General features: G+C 35.4%; 2 protein-coding genes across 3 annotated transcripts; one reads left to right on the forward strand and one right to left on the reverse strand.

The window, feature by feature from the left end:
- Window positions 1-104: 104 nt before the first annotated feature.
- Window positions 105-4,092, forward strand: LOC111809494. Of its 2 annotated transcripts, none has more exons than XM_023695939.1 (3): window positions 105-327; window positions 2,349-3,551; window positions 3,690-4,092. In XM_023695939.1, the coding sequence occupies exons 2-3, from the start codon at window positions 2,406-2,408 to the stop codon at window positions 3,828-3,830; spliced, it is 1,287 nt and encodes a 428-aa protein (XP_023551707.1). In that variant the 5' UTR covers window positions 105-327; window positions 2,349-2,405; the 3' UTR covers window positions 3,831-4,092. The 2 variants fall into 2 exon arrangements, with proteins under 2 accessions (XP_023551707.1, XP_023551743.1); XM_023695975.1 differs by having other exon boundaries at window positions 106-327; window positions 3,699-4,088.
- A 116-nt stretch (window positions 4,093-4,208) lies between these two features.
- Window positions 4,209-12,172, reverse strand: LOC111780715 (polyadenylate-binding protein-interacting protein 4-like). The gene is made up of 13 exons (XM_023661196.1): window positions 11,820-12,172; window positions 11,218-11,339; window positions 10,972-11,123; window positions 10,064-10,214; window positions 9,675-9,709; window positions 9,142-9,217; window positions 9,010-9,040; window positions 8,374-8,549; window positions 6,515-6,775; window positions 5,830-5,928; window positions 5,527-5,577; window positions 5,081-5,168; window positions 4,209-4,715 (listed from the first exon to the last, which is right to left on the reverse strand). Exons 1-13 carry the CDS (start codon window positions 11,989-11,991, stop codon window positions 4,540-4,542), a joined length of 1,590 nt encoding a protein of 529 aa, XP_023516964.1. The 5' UTR covers window positions 11,992-12,172; the 3' UTR covers window positions 4,209-4,539.
- Window positions 12,173-12,634: the final 462 nt, after the last annotated feature.

Below are 12,634 nucleotides of genomic sequence, written 5' to 3' on the forward strand. Positions count from 1 at the left end.
TTATATTCTCAAGTAGTTGGATGATTGAGGGAAAAAAAAAAAAAAAAAAAAAAAAAAGAGCATGAAGCAGGAAAGNAATGTAGGCGCGGTTTTTTCTTTTTTGTTTTGTATGAAACCCGGAAAGAAAAGGAAAACTATATTTTCTCTCAAAATTTGGAAACTTCCATATACACATCAATCTCAGTCCTCTCTCGCCTTCTCAATGGAAACTCTCCAGCTCTCTATTTATCTCATCAACATTTTTGCCCTACCTTAGCTTTCTTCCTCTCATCGACAATCCCTTAGCCATTTCTTCTCTCAATTTCCTTCCCGATACTTCAGTCCCAGGTATGCCCGATTTCCCTCCATATTTAGTGTTTTCTGTCCTACTCCATTTCGCTAGGTTTTTTTTTTTGGATTTGCGAAGAATGTGCATAACTTTAGGGTGATTTTGATGCTTCCTGTTGGCTTATGTGTGTGTATATATACATATATATTCTATTTTCTACATTTGTTTCCTGTTTTTGTGGGATTTCCCCCCGAAGATGGCTTGAAAGATTATATTACTAGCTTTAAGTTCGGGATTTTTTTTTTTTTTTTTTTCANTTCTGTAGGAATCATTATTTTTTGTTTTTTATTTTTTGCGACGGCTAAATAATTGAGGAAACGCTTGGCCCAACCTTGCAGACGTATTTTTGAAAAAACCTGTTTCGGAAATTGCTTGACACAAACCATTTTTTTTTTTCCTGTTCGGTCATTTCAATAGATAGTTTATACTTGAGGAAATGAATGACTGGACTCATTAGTGAAAAGAAAAGTAGANACTTAAGGAAATGAATGACTGGACTCATTAGTGAAAAGAAAAGTAGAATTACATAACTAAAAATTGAAATGAAGAGTGAGAGGGAAGGAGCACAAGGGACATGGGGAGGGAGAAATATTTTAACTTAATGAAAAAGAACTTACATGATGCATTATGTANGAGCACAAGGGACATGGGGAGGGAGAAAAATTTTAACTTAATGAAAAAGAACTTACATGATGCATTATGTATCTAATATAAAGGTTTGATGTTCCCCCACATTGTTGAACTTGAAAAAAAAAAAAGAAAAGCTTAATGACACTTAAGGAAAGAATTAAAGGATACTAATAAACAAATAATAACTATAGCTAGAATATTAAAAAATGTAAAAACATTAAGAAATCAGAGGATTTCTAAGAATTTATTTAGAGAAGCAAAGGGTTTTGGAAGGATGTTTTTAGTATCTTTACAAAAACAAATTTAAAAATAAGAGGGAAAACATCCTAAGGCACTAAGTGCATGCCTTAGTAAGGGTGTCTCACTAAAGTGAGGCGTTCTATGTGAGATTTCTTTACAAAACACCGCAAATGTAAACTTAATATTGAAGGAAATAAATACATGAACAGTATTGATGAGAAAATAAAAAGTATACCTACAACTAAACTGAAGTTCTTCCCTGGTTTCATTTTTTGGAACTACTTGCAAAGATATAATCTAGCTGAAACAAAATCCAAAGCAGAAGATAATGCAGCGAAAACAGAACAACCCCAATGTTGGTACGAATGTGAAAATTCCAAAATTTATAATCACTCTTCAAGGCGTAATTGATTGGGAGCAGAGAAAATGTTTGAATGTCTCATTGTGAAATTACTTGGCCAAATTACAAGGGAGAAATTTTCATGCAAACTATCTTAGTTTCTATACCACCAAGAAATTTATTTAATATGTTTTAAATGTGGGGAGTGAATCAAAAGTCTCTTGCCCATAAAGGGTAGATTTCACAAAAACCTTGAAGATAGGGTTGAACCATGTTCAATATTAGAGAATGAAAGAAGTTATAAGGAAATCTTACTTGAAAATCTTGAATGAAGATGGTAAATGCTAGAAAATGAATGAAACAAGTCATGTCATTTATTTGTTATGGTTGAATCTTGAACTTATTCAAACCCGGAGGGCTTCTTTTTAAATGATGGTGATCCAATTTAAAATGGAAGTAAACTTTGAATGCCAAAAGTTACATTTTTTTTGCAACTTTTCTGATTTGGCTGCATATGGTAGTTTCAAATAATTATTATTTTGATATTGAGTTTCTTACTTGAATTTGTGTGATATTTGGCTTAAACATGATATTTTACATATACTTCTGGGACCCTTCTTTATGGTGCGCTCGTAGCAAAGATTTTTGTAATTTTGGTTTTGTTCAATTGAAGTGGGGATGGCTCATCTACCCTTTGTTTCATATTTTGATTTGAATATATAATAGTCTGGGTTTCCTATCAAAGAAAAAAGGATATTAAAGATTTGTCTTCTTTCTTAACCTTGAAATATACTGTTCCTTTTGCTGCAGGGGAAGGGAATTAATCAGTGCTATTGAACAAGCAATAATTTAATAGGATTAAAGAGGATGAGTTGGGCTGATCAAGGAATCAGCGCTGATAATTTAGCTGATGTTCATTTAAAGCCAAAACGTGGTCGTCCCAGAAAATATCTGAAGTTAAATTATGATGACAATACTCTTAATGCAAAGAAAAGAGGTAAGAAACATTTGGAGGCTATTCCTATTTCACCTGGTTCTGGAGTAAATGGAGACCAATCAGATCCAGCAATTCAAATTCAAAATGTAGCTGATGTGGGACAAGTTGTGTCTGGTGTCATTGAGGCAGTATTTGATGCTGGATATCTGCTGTGTGTCAGGGTTGGCGGCTCTGGAGTAACTTTGAGGGGTGTTGTCTTTAAGCCTGGGCATTATGCCCCTGTTTTGGCAGTGAACGATGTGGCCCCAGATGTTCAAATGATCAGTAGAAATACGGTTCCTTTTGCTACAGGAAACAAAACTAATGGAAATAACCCCCGATCTAAAATGGGAGAAGTTCCATCCCGTGAATCATCAGGTGCCAAACTGGGGTTTAAATGCACACCTCCACACTCTACCTGGGATGCTTCAAAAGACAAATCTATATTTGCGCAAATAGCACCTTCGGGAAGCTCAAGAGGTTCTGTGGTCCCTGTTGTACTACAGCCTGCCAAATTAACTAATGGATCCTCCGTTGCCACTAAATCATTTACTATTCAAACTGCTGATATTGACTCCTCGAAAGGAAAAGAGGTTCTTGTAGGTACTTCTACAGCAAAAGAATCAGCTCCCGCCAATCCTTTCCAACCCCAAACTAGCCAGCAGGTCTTACAGGGTGATGATTCTGTTGAAAATAGTTCTGACGACCAATCCTTTGTAGTGGTAGCCCGTGATTCAGACGGTAAATCAATGACATTGCCTAGCACGCCTTTCGAGAGTCTTGTGACTGAAGTGATCAAGAGAATTCAAACCCCTTCTCTGTCGACTGAAATGCAGACGGAGAATGACAAGTCAACTGGTGGTAAGACATCAGCTAAAGAATGCAAAGGTAACTCGGAGGATGTGGCCAACATAGTGGATGGACCTTTGATGATTGAACCTCTAAAAGCAGTGCAGCCCCATGATGACAGTTCAGAATCTAATCCCAAAGCTCTGGATGATGAGTCTAGAACTGGCAAAATGACTGCACTGTTACAGGTAGACAAGACTTACAACTAGAATGTGTTTATATCAATCTTCAAGTATTTGATTAGATCACAATTATTTCTATATGGGAAGAATTCACTTGGTTATTGCCACCCTGCTTGCACTAATGAAGTAACAAACTCTGACAAGATTTTGCAGGAAAACATGATGGAAACTCCAGAGCCATGGGCTGAAGTGCAGAACCTGGGTTGGGTGCTCAAGTTAGACGAGCCTGGGGAATCAGAAACAGTGATTGGGGATGAAGAAGCTGGTAACCAAAAGCAAATCTAAGAAACATGTATTGTCATGGTTAATATTTTTGGTATAGAAGGTAACATATGGTGTAGCTGTTTTCTAGATGCTACCTCACGTCTAATCCTAACTGGGTTTAGTTGGATGATTGTATGCAAAGTTATTATATTTTTCTAGTTGGATATTTGGATATGGACAATTTCACCTTTGTGAGAGTACAGTAGCTAAAGTCCTTAAATTATAAGGTTTTGTTGGGCAGTTGGATTGAATTTATGCAAATGAATAGTACTCTATTCTTCAAGGTTGCTGCGCGTCGCAAGGGACAATTTGGTATGAACAGATCTTAAACATTTTATGTACTAAATGGTCAGTGTAAATTGGAATCAGCAAGGAATCACATTTATTTAAGATGGACACTAAAATAACAAGACTATCTTGCCTTCCTTTTTTCCAAACAACTTTTATAATTTGAAACCAACTCATGAATGAGAAAGACTCGAGAGTTCCCCTCACAAGAAAGAAATAATGCTGATCCTAAACAAATTTTAATTCAACCTATACAGAGTTCAACAGACTCCATCCACCAATCAACGGTAAAATGTCCTGATTTGAATGGAAACAGTGCATCGCCCTCCGATAAAAAGATAAATGCTAATAATTAAATCAAATAGGAAAAAACTTTCAGAGGACCAAAATTTTGCCAAGCTGTGGTTGACTACATGAAAAATTAACAGTAGAAACAAATTCATTAGAACTTGGTGGTGAAGAATGCATTAGTTCCTGGCATTGGCATTGGGCGGTTGAGTGGGAAGGAGGAGGGCTGCAAAATTGGAATGTGGTTTGGAACTGCGGCAAGCGGTTGGTGGCCACTGGCCATAAATGGCGGAGGAACGCAAAACTGCAATGCTTGTGCTGCTGCAGTGCCTGCATTTGTAGAGGTCTTTTAAATGAAGAAGAAAAATGTCGAGTTGTTTAAATTGAAATATTGTTTGGATTTAGTAGCATAATCTTAACGATCGATTTTGAAACCGATACTGTAATTGCCTTCTCACTTATGATAAAAACAGCGGCATCATAAAAAAATAAATTGAGAAAAAAAAAATACCGAAGCTTATGATAANATACCGAAGCTTATGATAAATTTTTTTTGCAATGCAAAGGAAATACTCATCATTAGCCAGGAAAAAAAAATTCACCTTGATGTTTTGGATANAATACCGAAGCTTATGATAAAAAATTTTTGCAATGCAAAGGAAATACTCGTCATTAGCCAGGAAAAAAAAATTCACCTTGATGTTTTGGATATTGCGCAGGCTGTGTTGTCAACAAAGGGCAAGGTGGTACCGGTGAGACGACTGTTGCACCTTGAGCCAAGTCCTGAAATATGAGACGAGGTTAATAGGAAATTTGGACAGGAGAAGGAATAAAAATAATTTTAAAAAAGGGTAGCAGGAACCAGAAAGAGGTCACAGAAAGTCGAGCCATAGAGATATGCAACGTAATGAAAACAGATTAAACAATGAATTGACCTAGAGGAAAAACCAAAGAACTTGAAATAATCCGATTTAAATTACTTCACAACTCACAATTCAAGACGTAAATATTACGCTGCTCATGGCGTCAAGAAACATGAAGTGAAGAAAAAGATCAATTCTACAAGGTCAAATAATTCAAAGCAATAGAATTTATGGAAGGAGAGTTGATACTTTTAACAAATGGGACACTAAATACTTACATGGGAGACTGGCTGCATATAAACAAGTTGCCCAAAACGACTGACCATAACCTGTAACAATAAGAGAAGTGCAAAGGTTACCAACAAAATATGACCTGGTCATGGATAAAAACTAAGGTACGTTCTGATCTGTTCACAATTCTTTTTTTCTATTGAGAAACATAGAGACCTCATATATTCCAAAAGAAAAAAAAAAACACAGCCAGCATAGGGATGAGGAATCCCTAATCTGCTAACTCAAATTGCAACTTTATTGGGAAGAAATTAAATGGAACGATTAAATATGATCCTGTTTCCACTTACTGCTGAAGAATTTGGGGGCCCAAAGGTCGGGCCAGCCTGGAGAGGATACTGACCAACATATCTAAGTGGCTGTGTCCTGGTGCCCACATGTCCCACCATCTGTAGTTTATAAAAGGGTAACTTGGCTCAGCAAAGTTGCAGGAAAGAAGTTTATTACCACAATTGCATTGAAATTGTCATAATGCTATTATCATCCTACTATGATTATAATACAATTAATGAACTAAATTACTACGTGTGACAATTACACATGTCTTGTTGTAATAGAGTAGAATGAAGTTTCAGTGCGACGGTTGACTAAAATAGTAATATAACCACCATGTATCCTCACCACATAATCTTAGGCAACTAAATTATCATTGGAAATGCAAATGCAAATGCCAAGTACAAGTTTCAGGTTTCAATACTCACCAATCATTAAATCTGTTACCTAATATACAGTACATTTTTTAAGAACTGATCGCATAAACAAGACCTAAAATTTCCTTCTTGAACGTGGGAAATGCCTAGGCTGGAACTCTGGAATTATACATTCAGTTTGAGTTTTAACCATAATTCATTTTGGTTGTGCGATAGAGAACAAACAACTAGAAGAAGAACTTATTTAGATCCTCATAAGGCTAAATAGATATGATAAGAAAGACAAAAGGAAAACTGATCAAGAGAAACCTCGAACAATACGTACAGGTTGAGAAAATTGAGCAACATTGCCATCAAATCCAGCTAATGAGTTGCCATATGGGACAAACTTGGCGGCAGGCACAGATGAACGAGGTACAAAAGGACTGAAATCTAACTCTGGTTGAACAACAGCCGAAGGTACAACTGGTGGTGAGTTGTTTGAAATGTAAGCCAGGTTTGCAGCCACTGGAGTTGCATGATTTGCTGGCATAATATTTGCATTGGACGGAGAGAAGAGTTTGGCTCTTGGATTAAGCTTAAATTCCTGCGTAAGTATGTAATAGAAAAATTATTTCACTAGTTATCAGAAANACTCCTAAAAAAATACATCAAGAAGTCTCTTAGGAATCCATTTCATAAAATAAAGGAAGATTAAAAGGTTCCATTAAGATTTTTCTGAGAGAAAAGGATGCTATTGTCTAACAAAAAGACACAATGTCATAGACCAAACAGTCCTCCGAATCAATTCAACCTCTTAGCAAACGAATACACAAAAGTTGAACATTATGCAGCTAGATTCAAAGTTGAAATTTTTAACAGGATTTGAAAGAAATAAGGCAACGTTGAAAAGANAACGAATACACAAAAGTTGAACATTATGCAGCTAGATTCAAAGTTGAATTTTTTAACAGGATTTGAAAGAAATAAGGCAACGTTGAAAAGAATCATCACTTTAACATAAATGTGAAGGCCATAGTCAAAGGTGATAAAACCGTGCACAACCTACCTCACATGGAAAATTTTTCATTATGATGCATTTTCATTTCAAAAGGACGGGAAGTTCATTCAAATTTCAATACATTTCTAGATCCAAATCTCCTACATCAGAGGGAATAGGCTTATCTCAGTTGATTATGTTTTCGCTAATTACCCACTTTACCATCTTTCCCTTTCAAGATCCCTTCAAAACTAGGCTCTATGATTGAACTTCTTTTCTTTTTACAAGACATGTTTTGGGCATAAGAACAAGAAGTGTCTCTAGAGGGTTGGTAATGATGCTCNTTTTTTCTTTTTACAAGACATGTTTTGGGTATAAGAACAAGAAGTGTCTCTAGAGGGTTGGTAATGATGCTCGTGTTGCTTGTCTACAATGAAAGGCCCTAGAAAAAGACAATTTCCTTTTATCTCAATTCTGTGCAACTTCAAGATGCTAAATTAAGATTAGATCAAAGAATATTTTTTGTTTTTGCAAGTTGGTGAGTGATGTGTAAAAAGAGGGGATGAACTGGTGACCACCTCTTCCTTTGGTACCACCTTTAAGCAAGAAATTGAGTAAGAAATTNGGCAACGATCCCTTCATTGGGGATATTGTACTGATATGGGAATTTTGGCTGGGAAGAATAGTAGAATTTTTAACATATAAATATAGCATGATAAACTTTTAACNGAGTAAGAAATTGGCAACGATCCCTTCATTGGGGGATATTGTACTGATATGGGAATTTTGGCTGGGAAGAATACTAGAATTTTTAACATATAAATATAGCATGATAAACTTTTAACAGCTCCTGGCAGATAATCTGTAATAACAATTCAACCCAGTTAATTGGATGAAGGTATATTTTGACATCATCCAAATAAAAAGGTACTTAAAAGTAACCAAAAGTCTCATAAACATCCTATNTCAAAAGTAACCAAAAGTTTCATAAACATCCTATCTTATAGTTCTAGTAGTGATAGTGATAAATTGATAATTTTTTTTTTTTTTTATAAGAGTGATAAATTGATAATGATACGTACCTTGCNTTAAAAGTAACCAAAAGTCTCATAAACATCCTATCTTATAGTTCTGGTAGTGATAGTGATAAATTGATAATTTTTTTTTATTTTTTATAAGAGTGATAAATTGATAATGATACGTACCTTGCCACTTTTATTGGATTCTGAACCGTGAGAAGGGGCCATGTCAATCGTTGACGTTATAGAACTGCGACATGAGTCCATGCTACTATCCACAGACGAACGTGAAGAAGTTGAGACACCAACTGAATATGCATTCGTAGTGTTGGCTGAGATGGATCTTTCAGTGCATGGTTTCTCTAATTTAACAATAGCGGGAGCAAAACAGTTATACACTTTAAACAATATTTTTGAGGTCATCATTAAGTTCTTTTTCTTCTCAGAATTGCTTTATCATGCTGAAAATCCACCGTATATAAAGAAAACTATAATTCAAGTAGGCAAGGAATGATAAACATTACAAAGACTTCTCCACTCTGGTAGGTACTTGAAAACTATATAGCAAATTCATTAATGCCTAAACTAACAACAAGCTTATCTCAAAGGCCAACCACCTATGATGTAATTTTTTTTATTGTATTTAATACCGTAGGTAAGTTGCCACTAAAACTAGAATGCTGTAATGCTATTTGCAAATAAACATTTAAAATAAAAACCATCTGCAAGTATATTTAGTTTCAATACTAAGAAGACCCTTCCATACAAACTTTATATCCAAATTAGGTGAGCCAGATGTCATTAACAGCACTTTGAACTCACCACTCAATATGGAGGATTGAACTCGATCACCCTACAGAAACAAAAGTAGTCAATCTAAAATTTAGTCCACGCAAAGGAATAACATCTCATTCTCAAGAAAACCCAGGTCCTGAATAAGCTTAATTGACATACATTGGCTCCTTTATGCAAGTCAACTTCCTGACCATGATCATCCTGCTCCTTTTTCAATTGGTTATCTGGGTCCCGTCTGTCAAATAATTTATCATAAACCAAAAGATAAGGACTGAGACAAGAGTAACTGGTTGCAATTTACAAAGTAAAACTGAACCAACAGATATATCAATGTCAAATAAAGTAAGAGCATGTGTGGTGCATGTCCCTTTTTGGTATGAAATTGTTTCTTACCAAGAATAATAATAATAATGAAAGCACGGATGATAGTAATTATTTACAAAATAAAATTGAACCATCAGATATATCAATCTCAAATAAAGAGAACAATTTGCCACACAAAATGTTCACTTTTTTGTATGAAATTATTTCTTACCAAAAATTATAGTAACAATAACAACAGTAATAAAAGAACTGATGATAGTTTACGACCCACATGTACTTTGACGGCCTCATCATGGGATAGGCCCCAATTCTTTTCTGGACAACCATAAAGAAAGAAATATATTTAGGAAAGGCAAGTTATTTCAAACCTCCAATTGATTGCAGCATCAGTGACACCTTCAGGCTGCAAGAAGGAGGTTGGGGAAAGTGGAAAACAATTATTAATACGAAAATGATAAACTTCAAAACAATGACTAACATGGATAAACTTATATATCATGCCAATGAACTAATTCATACAAACAGTTAGCAGTGTGTTATCAAGTACTAATTCTAGTCTTTGCAAAAATATACATAAATAAACAAAAAGAAAAATACATACTGTAATATCTTTGAGGAGGCCATCCTAATAAATACAAGAGTGTTTCTTAACTATCCTTTTAATAGGGTTATCGCTCCATTTAAAACTTGATACTTTTAGAAGCATACGCTGGGTGGGGGCTGCAACTACTACACAAGCAAGGCACGGAAACTTCACCTTTTTGCAATTTGACCTTTCCTTTTTCTGTTGTGCATCTCCCTTGTTGTTCTCAACATTGTCTCCCAATAGTTGTCTAACATCACTTTGCTTCCCAGTAACAGTAGGCAGTGAACCTTGAGCAAACCCATTTTGATCTTGGATCAGGTCACTGTTTTTAGAATTACACGTGTTTGTAGTCATGTCAATTTCAATAAGCACATATATCACACGAGAATATAATTGAAAACCTTCCCCATTTTTTTAGGTCAACAAATTTGGGGGGAAACAATTTAAACCTATAGAGGACACAATGCCTTAACCAGTCAAACTATGCTCAGATTAGTAAAACCTTCTCCAATTTTGAAATACGAATTACTAAGCAAGAGATAGTAGTTTTCTATATGTTGCACAATGCTTGTTAACATGCCAATAAATAATAATTTCCTAAAGCTACTTTCATGTAACTGATTTAGTAGCAAGAATATGTTCAGTATATATGTAAGACCTAAGTAGGAGAGAACAGAATATCTTTCCAAATAAAATCAAGATGAAAATGGTCATTTTGAAGACAACATAACCTTCTCCACCACAGAAAGCTCCGTTTAGGATAAATTCCTCAGTTCTAATTTTAAATAAGAGGCCGAGTTGACAACATTCCTCAACAAAAATTTCTACATATATATTTTTTTTTGGTCAGTTACTTTGTTCTTCTCAATTTGCTTCCATGTTAGAAATAAGGTTACATTTATACCAATAGTGACCTTGGAAACAATCTTCCAGTTCCAACAACAATCATGCTTCGTGAGAAACAGCTATTACCAATAACATCACTCCAAATGCCACATACAAAAGAATATCAACCTCCAAAATTTAGACCAGATTGCTATCAATCCATAAATATATGAAATATCACAATGGAAGTATACCTTGTTTGATTAATCTGACTCCCCTCCTTGAATGATTCCATACATGTCTTAGTCTCTGTCGCTGGAAGCAACGAAGTGGGATCATTGACCATGGATTCGTTATCACAAACAGCCATACTTTTGGAAAAACTACCAGCCGGAAGTAGAACTTCCTGTACATTTGAAAAACCCAGTATGACCTAGATTTAAACTAAATTAAATTTAATAACAAGAAATTGCGAAATAAAAGTGGCCTTAATTACATACCGTCGCAACAACTTGGACAAGATCACCAGAAAGAACGATAAGAGTATCAATTACAACTCCATCATCGACATTCACATTCCTTTTACCCTTTTTTGTCATCCTTGCTTTCTTCAGAACGACGCCTAGTGATACACAGATTGATTTCATAACTATCGCCATTTGTCAATGTTTAGGGGAAAAGAAGTAGGGGAATCACGGCAGGTTGCATTAAAACATCGGAGGATAAAAAAGCAAAANATCACGGCAGGTTGCATTAAAACATCGGAGGATAAAAAAGCAAAATCAACAAATTCAATTAACGACATAGGTGCGTCTCCTGTCCCGGAGAACGCGATGGGAAAAAAAAAAAAAGAATAGATGCCAATCTTTTCATCCATCCACGCCCAAATCAGATTTCGGATCCAAATCATCTACACACCGTGCCACCAAATGCACGCGATACATTTTATATATATAAAAAAACAAATAAAAACCGATACAAAAGCAGGACAAAAATTGACAACAGAACGAACGTATACAGCACGATTCAAGCAATTGATAGATTCAGGGGAAATAAATGGAGGAAGCAAAGACGAATTAAGAAGAAGGCAATGGAAACGCACCATATTCATTCTCGACACATGCAGTGTGGAAGATGCCGGAATAGACGGAGCCATCCTTGATGTGAACCTCAACGGGCAGGCCAATGAGGCACATGGTGGCAAAGAGCAGGGCCTCGCTGAGCGTGGAAGAGCAAGTCTCATCCTCCGAAAACTCCCTGTTTCTGCAACCCATATGCCAGTTTCTGAGAGTGAGAGAGCTGGATCAAACGGTGGTGTTCGTCTCTGTGAGAATAAAAAAAAAGGGTGGAGTTGCAGAAACAAGATCTAACGGAGAAGAAGAAGAAGAAGAAAGGGAAAATGAGAAGAAATTGTATTTTGGCTGTTGCGTTACGTGCGCTGCGTAATGCTTAACCGTGCTTCACTGTCTCCTATGGTTTTTTACCCCCTTTTTGGACGCCGCCTACCCCTCATTTTTTCCGTATTCCTCCAATTTTAATTCTTTTTTCCTTTTTTTAAAATAATTATTTTTTATTTATTTACTGCCTATATACTTTTAACTCCTAATTTTCTTTTTCTAATTAAACTATTCAATTATTAATACTTTTTCGAAATTAAATTACAAAATTTCACTCAATTTCCACCTTGGAATATCTACCTGGCTGAACCCAGATGGAAACCAGATTTTGTATGGCAAGGACCATTTTGCAAATTCCAACTTTTTAGGTCCTCTTTTGTAATTATTCCATTCTATTATTTTATCATTATTTTTCTAAAAGTTCTCCACCTTATTTTAGCCTTTTTTTTTTTGCCTTCCTCTCGAGACCCCTTCTCTATATTTAATTAAAAAATACAAGAAATTTGCTACTAATTAGTAA

The sequence above is a fragment of the Cucurbita pepo genome, chromosome LG01 (genome assembly GCF_002806865.2).
Source record: "Cucurbita pepo subsp. pepo cultivar mu-cu-16 chromosome LG01, ASM280686v2, whole genome shotgun sequence".
NCBI lineage: Eukaryota > Viridiplantae > Streptophyta > Magnoliopsida > Cucurbitales > Cucurbitaceae > Cucurbita > Cucurbita pepo.

Bases quoted from the DNA above. Each gene is read 5' to 3' on its own strand.
- LOC111780715 (XM_023661196.1), bottom strand. From the start codon at position 11,991: ATGGGTTGCAGAAACAGGGAGTTTTCGGAGGATGAGACTTGCTCTTCC. The intron at 11,340-11,819 runs GTGCGTTTCCAT...GTGTATCACTAG, and splicing joins ATGTGTCGAGAATGAATATG to GCGTCGTTCTGAAGAAAGCA. The intron at 8,550-9,009 runs GTGAGTTCAAAG...TTGTTAAATTAG, and splicing joins TCAATCCTCCATATTGAGTG to AGAAACCATGCACTGAAAGA.
- LOC111809494 (XM_023695939.1), top strand. From the start codon at position 2,406: ATGAGTTGGGCTGATCAAGGAATCAGCGCTGATAATTTAGCTGATGTT. The intron at 3,552-3,689 runs GTAGACAAGACT...AACTCTGACAAG, and splicing joins AAATGACTGCACTGTTACAG to ATTTTGCAGGAAAACATGAT.